The 13,557-nt window shown below is 41.5% G+C and overlaps 1 protein-coding gene across 2 annotated transcripts in view; it reads left to right on the top strand.

Moving 5' to 3' along the window:
* The window catches only part of LOC128756177 (junctophilin-1-like), a 34,149-nt gene that overhangs the window by 16,767 nt on the left and 3,825 nt on the right, over nucleotides 1-13,557 (top strand). For both annotated transcript variants that reach the window (XM_053860466.1, XM_053860465.1), the window contains one exon: nucleotides 3,160-3,278. In XM_053860466.1, coding sequence (XP_053716441.1) covers nucleotides 3,160-3,278 — 119 coding nt within the window. The remainder of the gene's footprint in view (nucleotides 1-3,159; nucleotides 3,279-13,557) is intronic.

Raw genomic sequence — 13,557 nt, forward strand, 5'->3', positions numbered from 1 at the left:
CTCCAACTACATGGGCACAACAGAGCTGCAGGGCAATGACATCATCATCTTTAAAAAGTTGTTTGTGCAAAAAAACAGTGTTTTCAAATCTGTAGCTCAGGGACCCAACTTTTCAGTGTCTGTTCCTGGTTTTGTGTAGACGGATGGTCTATCTGACACGGGAGGACCGATATTTATGGTACATTTATTTATAAAATCATAAAGCATATATGACCTGAATCTACTTAATTATTAGCAATATAGCATTACAATAATATTTGCATTACAGCTGTGGTGTTAGTAGTCAACAAACATAGTTGCCTTTGTCAAACATAAGACAAACTGTGGAGTTTTTGTTTGTTTCTTAACCAATTTGGTGCTAGAATTCAGCATATAACAGAAGGTCCAGTGTTTTGTGGTCTAAAAACAGTCTCGTAAAGACAACTTTTTATATTGTGATAACTTGAATGCAGTTATTTTTCAAATAATTTTGAAGATTAAAAGTCCTTCCTTAAAAATATGAAAGAAGAGATGAGACTGAAAATCCAATGTTACTCAAATACAATTCATCTGGAAAAAAAATGAACCCTTGTCTTTCTCCTCCACATGCCCATGTTTTCTCACCTTGCATTTGTCGCTCCTGTTATCCCACTATCACACTTCCACTCCCTCCACTTGCCGCCTGTCACCTCCCACATCCAGACATCCTGTCTCGGCACAGTGGCTTCCTGTATTCGGCCCTGACAGGCCTCTCTACCTAAACAGGCCTGTTGAGATCCTAAGGACATGTCATGACCACGCTGTAAACATTCATGACATGTTCATGTCTCCTTTCACTTGGCTGCACATTCACACATTTCAGAAATAGACCCATTTGTTCTTGTGTTCGCATTTGTGCCAAGTGCAGGAACGTGGAGTCGAGTCAGCTGGCTTGCGGAGTGATGCAACTGAAAGGCTTTAAAGTCACTCTGACATGCTCTGTATTAGAAACCATCTGATTGGTTCTTAGCGTGACACCATCCGCATAGCTTACTGTAAATGACTGCCAACACATTGTTCAGACCGAAAGGAGCCAGAGCTCTCTCACCATCGGTGGCATGAAAACTTCTGCAGGCACCTTAAGTTGTTAAGCTGTTTCCCAGTAGAATGTGTGGCTTGCGAAACAAAAAAAAAAAAAAAAACTTTTCTTCCAGGTTTGTTTTGGGAATTTCAGATGAGAATTTTTTGATAAATCTCTGACTCATAAATCTGCAATAAACAGTCAGACTTTTTTTATATCTCTGTGATTGTTAAGCTCTCTGTTGGGTTGTTTGTTTTTCTTTCACTCAACTGGATTTCTCTACCTTCTAGTCTGCCCTTTGTATTTATGAAGGTTTGAAACCATTTTTACAAGACATTTCACTGAGAAACTTGATTTTTGTTTTCTCATTCTTCTGTAATTTTTGTCATTTCCCAGCGCTTGGTGTAAAACTAGGGTACAGGATGGTACAATGCTCCATTAATGTACTTTCTTTTCACTTACAACCCTGGTACACAAAGAAACCAAGTGTGACTTTTTTTTCCGACAGTCGACAACATCACTGTCAGTGTGTCCTTTGTCTCCGGTTGATGCTGTGACTTATTTTGGGAGTGGAAACGATGCCTCATTCTCCGTGGTTCCTCATGCATTTTAATAAGTTTGTGTCTGAACTTGTCAGAGCAAGGGCAGTGTGAAGGAGGACATTCGGCAAGGTTATATAGCAGCAACCAAACATGGGGCATTTCAAGCTGAAAAGGTGGATGAGGCCATGCGTAGTAAAGGAAAGTGTTGCTTCCGTGCAATTCACGTGTTACTGTGATGGATTGTGTTAATATGCAGTTACATAATTGAAACTGATGGAACCTAATGGAGGTCTGGCCGTCACTGTTTGTGTGTTTTCATGTGTACACGTAGTAACTCATGGTTTAGCATAGAGGGATTTGTTAAACAGGTCACCCTCGGCTTCTCTCTGTCTAACCATGGTACGCTTCCATAATACCTCCCAGTGCTTATGCTAAGCTCTCTATGATCCAAAACCGTATTACTCTTCTGCCTTTTGGTTCTACAGCATCCGTGGTGCTGATGCAAGCATCCATCACGTCATGGCTTTAGATGCAGGCACTGTTTTCATACCTATTACTTTTGGATTAGTTCCTCTGTTTTCATGACATTTATGTTTAGCTCAATGTGATTCCGTAGGCAGGTAAATAAATGCTCATTTTATTATTCAGCTAAGATGGTGCTGAGACGCACACTATCGTGCTTAAATGTATTTCTTGGGGCACTCTGGTTTCGTCCCACAAACTGACTGTGTTTGCTTGTGAATGGTCTGTCTGTAAGAGCCCTGGCGACCTGACCCGCGTCTCCAGTCGCTCGCTCGATGTAGCCAGATATCCTCCAACCTCTGTGAACCCTTCGAAGGAACTAGGCGAGAGGTTTTGAATTAAGCAAGTACCTTGTGTTGATGATTCAATTTAACTTTTTTAAAATTCAATGGTCTTGTTCTGTGTTATACATTTGGCATTATGTGTAATACGCTGTAGTTATCTTGATATCCTGCGTTTGCAAAATAAAAGAATTCAAAAGTAAACAATAAAAAATAAAGGATGGAATAAAAAAAGAAACAGTTGCACTTTGGTCCATCATGAGAAGTAAAAATCCATTTTCTGAGACTTTTAGACGTAAATACTGTGGAAGCTGAAGTGGTTTACAGTTTTAAAAAATGGAAGCTAGAAAGAAACTAAAAAGAACATTTGCTGCACACCATGATAAGCATACCTTTCCAAACATTTTATGAAGACGACGGTGAAATGATCTGTGTTTTTTGTTTTCACGCTGGTGGACATCTCTCCGTTGCGGTCCAACAGCAGCACAGGAATCCAGATTAAATGCTTGCCTTGACATGGATGGCCAGGCTCCAGCTGGAAATGTGGGATTTGAGCTAGACGAATGAGAAGATATCTTGTGTTTAAGGGGGATGCAGTGCTTCAAAAAGCATGCAAAGGGAGAACAGAGAAGTCAAGGATTAGGAGTTATGTTGGAAATATTTAACCTTAAAACCATGACATTCCTTGTGCCTCAGTGAACATGATTGAACATTCTCTTATCTGGTATGAGTCAATGTTTATTCATGTGTTTCTATTCTCCTCCTCTCTCCTCAGGACGGCACATGCCAGAACAAAAAGTGAGGCTGCAGACCAGGCGGCTCTCTCTGCTGTGCATGACTCTGAAATTGCAAGGGCGGTTGCTAGAGAGCTTTCCCCCAACTTCTATCAGCCTGGTAAGACATGTCACACAACATACTTCCTCTTGGAACACAAACCAATTCAACTCATGCTCTCTGACGGATTGACCAGATCAGCTTCGACTCTTGTTATTTCATAAAGCTTTGTAGCCTTGTTGACCTTCATTTGACCTTCAGAGTTTACCATCATGTTCCCCAACAAGAAACGTATCATGTATTTCAGACATCAATATTGTGCAGTGGCGCACAGAACACATTGCTGTATGCTGCCCTGAAATACAAAGTCTGTCCAGTTCTTTACACACCTCTCAGAATCGTCCACCCAGTTTGTCAACTGTGGCCCATCTCTCACCGTCTCAATGGTCCAACGCATCTCCCCTGACACCTGCGTCCTTTTCCATCCAATGAAAACTTTCCAGTGACCATTCGTGTCTGTGCGCTCAAACTCCCAAACAATTCATTACAATGTCATTGGTCACCAACATAACAACATCAATGCTTTCTTGTTATTCTTATCTCTAAAGATCCCTGGTTACTCGGGACACACAATAGTGTACATACAGTATGTGATGCTGTTCAATATATTAAAGTGCACAGGACTTTAAATCAAACTCCTTATATCATCCAATGCACTTTTAATTTGCTGAGTCATTGCAGATCATGCTTTAGTATGTGAGGCTGAAACCAAGGAAGAGAGCGCAAATGTACAAATGTTTTTGGGGGTTTTTTTTCAATGGATAAAAGCTAAAAGCCCTGCAGTATCTTACTTTTTGAAGAATTGCTGTTTCTGAACACTTTTATGTTGGTGCATAGTGTGTTACATTTATGGACTTAAATAGCATGTTTCTGCAACCTCTGGGATAATGGTGAACTTGACATGTTAAGTATTATTAAAATCGAGGTTACTGTTAAAAAAAAAACAAAAAAAACTTGTTGCTTGCCGATTGTTGAGGCACAAATGTAACAGAGCTCGTAATGGGAGACTTTTGGTGCAGAGGAAACCGACCACAATTGTGGGCCTTGTCCAAACTGGCACAAAGCTGAGCATTGCTTCCATCACTTTTTCTGCATGGAATCTCTTGGCTCTTTTAATGACTCAAAAGGCAACAAAAAAATGTCAGTTTCATATGCTGAGGAATCTGGGAAGAAAATACTTTCAGTGCAGTTGAAGTAGATTAGATTACTTGTTTGTGGCATATATTCATGTTGAAACCTAATAGAAGTGCTAGTCATGGTGTCCTTAAATGCTCCTTGTTGAGGAAATGAATGGGTTCTTTATTAGCTGCCAGTGTTGAAAATGTACAATTTATGCTGTGTTTTTTGAGTCAGCACCAGGAAACCATGCAGTTGCAGCACAGATCCTCAGTCTTCAACAACTGAAGAGAGACTTGAGAAATCTTTTCTCACATTTTGCAAATAATAGGTAGTTTGGCTATAACAGAAGTAATACAATGTTATTGATTACTTGATATATCATTTGGATCTAATAATATGAAGTGGGCTGAAGCGATATGGTGGCAAGAGCTGCCTGTGCAGGTCACCAGTCCATCATATTCATACACTGCCTGCCCAAAAAAGTTGTTACCTGGATTTAGGTCCAGCAGCATTATGTGCTCAGAGGATTATTTCTCCACCACAATGGCAATAATTCATTGGTACTGTATGATATGAGGCATCATTTTCCAAGTCCGGACAGGCAAACAAATGGTTTCCCCATTCTAGGATTTAGCAATATGATGATATACAAAGTATTTGTTGATACAGAGAGCTGGATAGCATGTTCACTGGAGAAAGGTAAAGACTTGAAGGATCAGGAGAAACTGAACATAACACAGACACACAAGGACAAGACATTAATCGACATCTAAGAGAAGGCAAAACAAAGAGAACAAAAAGTCTGACATGCAGTAACATATGGCTACTATTCAGGAAAAAATAATTCAAAGCTGGGGCTGAAAAAAGAACAATTCCTCAACCTGCTCCTTTTCAATCTCTCTGTCATGAATGATGTCATGCTTAGGGTGAATGTAACATGTCAATAGATATGTGTCAATGGACACAGTATATGTTTCTGTTGAATCACCACCAATTTATTTTGTTTTATAAATAAAGCTGCAGCTGCTACTGCAGCATGTTAGCGCAGTGGAGCTCTGTGGCTGCTTACTAGGTCCGTCGCTTACAGACTCATCATGTAAAACAACACAAATAAAATAACACGGGCACCGCAGATGACAAGGAGCTCATTCCTCAGGGAAAATGAGTCAATGGCTCTGTTATATTTTGGATTCAAAATTACAGATGAGGTACACATTTTATTTTTATATGTTCTCTTCTGTCTTAGGAGAATGACAACAATAGGGATACAGCACAGGCCATTTTGGTCTATATTACATTTGTCTAACCTCGTCTTACTTTCAGGGAAACTTTAAACTCTCAAGCTTCCCGAGCAACTATACTCTTAGTTATCCATATTTTCCCCTGTACTTCGCAGAAAAATGCATTTAGCCATGTTTTATTGTCATCAACAAGACTACATATATTGTGTCAACTGATTAAAGGGTCACAACTGGAGAACAACGTTGTTGACCGCATTTTGAGAACTTTTACCACCGTTGCTCACTTGTCTTTGATCTGTTCTCATGGTGTGTGACCTGCCTTTCTGTCTGTCCATATATTTAGGTCTATGAGCCAACTAACCTTGGGCCTTTGCCCAAAGGCAACACAAAATAGTTAGTGACAAACTGATGGAGAATGGGACTCATCCAAGCATGTCCTATCACTAAGCCGTAGAAATGGCCAGCGAGGGCCAGAAAGACTGTGGTGTGTTTGTGTTGTGGAAACCAGTGGTCATGGTTTGGCTGGCCGCTGAGGTGTGAGAGGAGAGCGTCCTTGCCTTTTAAGTGGGATCATGAATGAGAGAGTGGCTGATGTCATTTTAATGTGTCGCACAGCCAGGGCGATATACGAGCTGCAATATTTAGTCGTTCACTTACGCAAGCGCCTGACGAAACGCTAATAGTGGACCTCAAATAGCAAGTTCTCATAAATTTTCCTTTTACTTATTGAGGTCATATTTCTACTTTGATGTCAAGCTTCTGCCTGAGGTTGCTCTCATGATTAACTGAGGTTCCTGCTGACGTTCAGATGTAAGATAAATAGGAGTTCTAAAAAAAGTGCTCAGCTAAAAGTCCAAACGTTTGTTTGTGTACATCATGTGTATTTAAAATAAGAGGAGGGGAAATGAGTGCTGCGGGCACCCGTAGGATCGGCACCCTCATTGATGAATTGTGTTTGACGGTACACAAGTTGACCTATATTTTTTAGAAAGGGAACAAATGTGTTGCCACCCAAAAGGTCGGCAACCTCATTTGCTGTCACGACGCCTTTACTTTCACTAAATCCTGGAGGGTAACAACATGGGTCTTAAACCCCTTGTTGTTTGTAACCTGCATGTCAGACTCATTACAGATTATCACCCAGATTGGGAGTGGTGTGCGAGAGGGTCACAGGGAACAAGACCCTGACCTTTATGATTGGTCCACACGCAGCAGCCAGGAGGGGATTTAAGGGTGTGGCCTGTGTTGTGACGTTAATTGGGCTATATTTGTTGCCAGCGCGTCCTCAGCAGGCTCTAATGGAGACATTGCTGAGATCCTTGTGCACTGAGAGGAGCTCAGGCTCACACTCGCCGCTCTGCAGGGCTGACTCTGTGAGCAGCTGTCCCTTCCTTCAGCTGAACAGTTGGGTGGGTGGAAGGGGGCAGCCAGGACCCCTCCCAGTCCCATTTGACCTAGTCATTGAACACTTCAACCAGGTGGAGCCTTTGAACTCTGCACTTGGTGGTAGTGAAACCGGAGCACGACTCTAGACATGCGATAAAAGTAGCAGAAGAAATGACAGGCGCTCGTCTCTGCAAGGATGCTCAGGCAATTGGAAATTTGCATGTGCAAATGTATACAACATGCTGCGTCCTTGTGTCGTCCATGCCATCCAGTCAAAGCATGACAGCTCCCCCTACCCATCTGCCAGCATGAGTAGGAGGGAGAAAGTCAAAATCTCAAAAGCTACAAACTGAGTCATGGATCTGAAAGTTAAGAAAATATATATATATATCACTACGCACATGCGAGGCACAAGAGACTTGAATTATGTGATTCCTGAAGTATCTCCTATTCAGCTTCATTCACAGTACATTTAGAGATTGGAAAAAGAATGAGGCTGAAGTAGTAGTCGACTGGAGTTTGACGTGAAGACAAACTAAATTCCCCTATTTTTTCAAAGTAAAACTACACTTGAATTAAGCTTGTCGACCATTTCCATCTGAATGTGCCACGTCTGTAATCGTCATTTAAGATTTTCAGGACTTTTATTATCTGCTACGATCCAAGTTTTCCAATGCGAAGACACTGTCAGTAAATGTGTGTATGTGCGTTCTCCTAAACTAAAAAAAGTCCTATTTCTCACAAGCACTCACATGATGCAACTGACGACTTAATTTGGAAATATGCTTAGCATTGCTTTTGAAAATTTCCCTTTTTTTCTTTTTTTTTTTCCATTTTTATGCTCCCTAGAAGCTGTGGTAGAAGAACTGTCATTCCCATAATCCAAGTAACAAACTGAATGGGATCCATTCCTTCCAACTAAAAGTAGTAAAGAAAGTTAGGTTTCATGGTTCTATTGAAAATAGCGAATTTTCTTTCTTTCTTTTATACATTTGAACAATTCTGTGAGTCAGTCTGTCAGTCACAGTAGATCACTCATTGTTGTTCTTCTGGTATTCTTCAGTTGGTATGCTAACATCTACTGTAGCCCCCGCCTATAAATGTACCCAGATTCATACATGCACGCATGTCACTTGGCCTGACTGAGGCCCTCGTCTTGTTCCAGTTGGTCATCTCATATTAGGGTCAGGAAGGGTTAGGCTGGGGTTTAACAACCGATTCATCATGATTTATGTCTCTGCATGTATGCAATTTTCCAAGAGCGTCACAGAATATGAAATGGGCTGAGAATTCTGACATTATTATGAGACATAAAAATGATCACTTGATCACAAAAAGGCGATGTTTTTGTAGGAAGAGCTGAACTTGCATGAAGATGCACCTCCAGCAAGTTTGATATATAGTTATTGAGTCTATATGGAGATGGAATATTAACGTCAGAAACATTGCTTCCAACTCCTAAGACATTATGGAACACATGGAACAAAACTTGCGCACATTACTTGAAGAACATAAACTGCATTCGGATGCGGGGTATAAAAGTGTTCTTATTTTCTCTATACCTTCGTAAGTGAAGGTGTTTGGAAATTAGGTGTGGGGGAATTTATATTGCAATATATTGATGCGATCTCAGTGACAAAAAATAATCAATAAAATGATGGCAAATATCAATATTTTATTACAACTCACAATGGGTAAATTTAAAATCTCTCTTTCCCGCTTACAAACTTAGCCTAGTTTGCCTGTTCGCTCGGACTCCACCATCATGAATACATTGCCCAGTGAGGGATAATGAAAAGAGCTGGAGACGATGAATATGAGATGTTAGAAAACATTCAATGAACACCAAATTAAGATGATCGACATTTGCCTGTTGCTTTGATATACATAAGCTAGCCCCAGCGCAACACACAGTTGTGTCAATGATGAATCATATCTTTTGTTTAAAGCATGTTGTGAACGTAAAATGTCAAAACTCAAAATCAATCCTCGATCAGTGAAGTGATATGGGCTACTTTGACGTTGGCTTTCCAAAACGCGTGCTTTGATTCAGAGTTTATTCAAACTTTTCTGTCAAAACTGCTGTGAACATATCCAGGCTATACGTTGCATCACTTCCTTGAAACATGAAGGCTATTGTAGCTGAATCAGAATCAGAATCAAATTTATTGCCATGGTCAGTGGGGAGCCCACTGACTAGGACAGTGCCTTGGAATAAAGTGCAACAAAAAAACAAATAAAATAAAATAAATAGAATAACATTACAACAAGGCTGTTCATGAATTTAACAGTCTGACGGCCGAGGGAAAGAAGCTGTTCCTGTGACGGGAGGTTCTGGTCTGGGTGGACCGTAGCCTCCTGCCAGAGGGAAGAGGAACAAACAGTCTATGTCCAGGGTGAGAAGGGTCGGCTCTGATCCGACCTGCACGTCTCTGGGTCCTAGAGGCATACAGGTCATGAAGAGGTGGCAGGCTGCAACCGATCACCTTCTCAGCAGAACGTACGATGCGCTGCAGTCTGCTCTTGTCCCTGGAGGTGGCACTGTTGTACCAGACGGTGATAGAGGAGGTGAGGATGAACTCGATGATGGCCGTGTAGAACTCCACCAACTTTGTCGGCAGTCGTAGTTTTCGTAGCTGCCTCAGAAAGAACATTATCTGCTGGGCCTTCCTGATGAAGGACCTGATGGTTGGCTCCCATTTGAGGTCCTCAGTGATGGTGGTTCCCAGGAAGCAGAAGGAGTCGACAATAGGAATGGATAAACCAGCCAACATGAGAGGGGACAGAGGAGCTGTTACTCTCCTGAAGTCTATGACCATCTCCACTGTCTTCTGAGCGTTGAGCTCCAGGTTGTTGTTGCTGCACCAGGACACCAGCCGCTCCACCTCCCTCCTGTAAGCCGACTCATCTCCATCTGAGATGAGCCTGATGATGGTGGTGTCGTCCGCAAACTTGATCAGCTTCACGGACTCGTGGCTGGAGGTGCAGCAGTTAGTGTACAGGGAGAAGAGCCATGGAGAGAGAACACAGCCCTGAGGAGACCCAATGTTGAGGGTCCGAGTGTCAGAGACAGTCGTCCCCAGCCGCACACGACTGTGTGACAGCTGCTATATGTTCTTTGAACTACATGGAGCACAAGAGTTGATCGCAATAGATGCACTCAACACTAGATGGGAGAATAGTTGCTACTCACTTTTGTCATGTTATCCATGTTCTTGCACTTTAACTCGTCCAGCTGGACATGAATTGCAGACAGTGTTAGCCTTGATGTAAATTTCTTTGAGCTCAATTTTCTTTGTACGTTTTACATTGAATAATTGGATCATTACATGAAGTTTTCTTGTTAGCATTTACCTTGACATCTTTCTTCAGGTCAAGATTGTTCCTGTCCTTCTCCAGACTCAAATATTCCTTACACCTCATCAACGCAATGCTCAAGCTAGAGATAGCAGTTCTCCAACTAGTCACAGATCACCGATTTTTGGAAAGCTCGACCAGCCAATAACAATTTTAGCTGCTACATATTTTACTGCATACACCTTCAATAGTTGAAAGTTGTTTCATTGAAAAACAATATCTTTGAATACAGCAGTATTTTGCATTTAAGAATTAAGTAGTGAGGCAGTAACAACACAACAAAACAAATAACGTGTGTCAGACAAGTATCTGAGGCTCTTCATGTTATAGCAGCATTACTTGCTCCTCAACTAAAAAGAGTCTGGTCATGTAGTCCATTACCATGAGTTCCACAAGCTCTGCGCTTTTCATTTCTGTGCTTCAACTGGCTGTAGCAATGGCTATACCAGCTTCAAATGCTGTATCAGCAGGGTTGGCAAGTTCAAAATTTAGATTTGACCAAGGTCCCTCCACAACTTACTCAATGTGAAGCTGTGCGGTTGTGTTGCACGTGTGTTTTGCACGTCTGTGCTCTTCAATAAGCTACTCGTTTTAACTTTAAACTTGGTCCCTGCATTGCTAAAATGGATGGATAGGATCGGTTTCCAAAACAGGAATTACCCGATCACCAATCGTGCAAAGTTAAGGATATTGGCATAGACCGGGCAACGCTAGCTCGAGCACATGCTGCACATTTCCTCTCAGTCTTATGTTTATATCATTCTTCTTCTTCCACGACCAGCGTTGTCGCCCAATTTATCATATGTTGAACACTTGTGGGATTACCACAGCAACGTCTATCTGATCACCTACCTATCAAAAGCCTCGGGGAACTGGAGACTGCTTTGCTGCGACAGTGGAATGCAGTGCTCATGGCATTATTCAGAGACTTATCTGTTCTATCGAGGACATTGCATTGCTTTTATTGCTGCAAATGGTGGTCATTCATGCCACGGATTTCCTGTTTTTTTCCTCTGCTGTCCAGTTTGCCCAGAATTAATATGAAATTTTACGCTCTTTAACTTGGGATCTTCCCACCAGGCATTGTTTTGAATGTTTTTCACTCTGCTCTATTGGCTATGCTTTAAATTTAGGTTTGGCAACAGAGCCAGTGCAGTTGCTTAAGTAATTAACTCCCAAACTTGTACCAGCTGACCAGGCTGGATTCCTTCTAATAAAACCCTGAGAGAATCCACTCTGCCAATTAACTGCAGAATTTTAAAGAGAATGAAACTTTGCTGTAGGACCATTTCATTCGCTGGTTAATGCAAGGATTTAGGGATAATTACTGAAGAAAATACTTAAAACTCTTTGGACCTTACGCGGCTATGGTGTGAAAAAAGGGTCAGGGGATAAATTAAGCTCGCAGTCTTCTGTGGCTGGTCCAGGCTCGGACAGTTGGCTAATAAATTAGGGATGTCGCAAAGTCAGAAATACTGGGGGTCGATGGCTGAAAAGATTCCTAGTGAAGGGCAACGTATGCCAGTGGGATTAGACGCTGGTTCCTTGCTTGCATGCGCATGAAGATTCACTTTTAAACCCGTTTGATTGATCTCTCGGATTAACCCATATTCTAGCCCAATGACTTAAACACACCAGACTCGTTGGAATTACATCATCTTACAGATGTCTTTCCAAGGAATCGCACAAGTCATTACACGGCGAACGAACCCTAACAGTCAAATAAGGAAAGTGGAGCAGTTTTACACAAGATTAGTTTGAACGAAACGTCGATAGATTGAGAGTTGCCTCAGTGTTTGCCATCTGATGCCTTTTAACAAAGCAGTATTGTCTCGCTCTCTCTCTCTCTGTCTCTCGCCAAGACACCATAAAAAGGTCTTTGCTTTAGAACAAAGACACAGACAAGGTGTTGTTATTTTTCACATTCACCAACATGTTCTGCTAAAATGTGGAGCGAGAATGAATAATACTTGAATTTGGCTTAGAGCAGGAGTCAGTCCCCTTTTTCTGTTAGAAAGACATTTGAGCCCCACCAAATAGAAACTCACTTGGAGACACAAAACCTGTATGACCACTTTATAACACAGCTGCATTGTGTTACCTTTTATTAACAATGACAAACTGAAGGTGCCAGTTTTTGTGTCATAATCATGAAGGCCTGGGCCACAACAACATATTTAATGTTGTAAGTGTGAGGAATGTAATGTAGAGGGTGGTGTACACAGAAAGAACAGCAGTTTGCATAGTGTTGATGGTATGCTGAAAATACGCAAAATGAACATTTCTGTGTGTCTCCTCAAACTGAAACAGTGTACCTCTCTGGTAAAGCCTATCATCAAACATCAAAACTTGCTTGCTTGCAGACTATATTTATTAACCCAAGCTTCAATTACTGTTGTGACTAAAGCATGTAGATAAAATGCCAGAGTTTCCACCAGGATTGTTTGGAAATTACCGAAAAAACAAAACATGGAACGGGAACACAGCTAGTCAAGAACCGATAGAGTAACAAGGAATTTATTATCCATTGTTCCAATGTTTCCACTTTGTTTTGATATGCTTGGTCACATGAAATTTCATCTTTAAAAAGAGATCATTATTTGAAGGTGTGGCAGCACTCATTTAAGCTGTGGCAGTGCGCCAGGCTTGTTTTTATGTAGCGGAAACTCTGAATGTATTCTGCTTCCTTTCACAACGTGGGATGGGAGGGGCAGATGGAGCGGAAGTATAAAAGTGGCAATATGGGGTAAATGTACTAAAAATATGTCTACAAGTAACATCCGACTTATGACCGGGATCGGTTCTGACCAACCGGTCATAAATCAGATTGGACGTAAGTCGAATGCCATTCAAAATAGCCGACGCGAGGTGCTACTGTAGTGGAAGATCGCTGTGTGTGCCGTGGTCGTAAGTACTAGTGAGCAGGTCGTAAGTCGTTATGGTACTAGTATTTGACCAAAAATGACACAACAAACGGAGCATGGTTCAAAACAATAACATAAAGCAATCTCTGACTGCATTGTTCACTGGAAGCCAGGGATCATTCTCAAGTCAAGAAACCAACCGTGGCACAGGAAAATACATGACAATTACACTTACAAGTCTGTAGAATAATCCAATAGCATGAGGTAAGCAAATGAACCACCAGAGTGAGTCGTACTGCTCTCTGAGAAGATTCACCTTCTGGCTTCTGCCAGTTTCAAGTACGATTTGCATCACTGTTGTGGAAAAAAAGG

The sequence above is a fragment of the Synchiropus splendidus genome, chromosome 3 (assembly GCF_027744825.2).
Source record: "Synchiropus splendidus isolate RoL2022-P1 chromosome 3, RoL_Sspl_1.0, whole genome shotgun sequence".
Taxonomy (NCBI): domain Eukaryota; kingdom Metazoa; phylum Chordata; class Actinopteri; order Syngnathiformes; family Callionymidae; genus Synchiropus; species Synchiropus splendidus.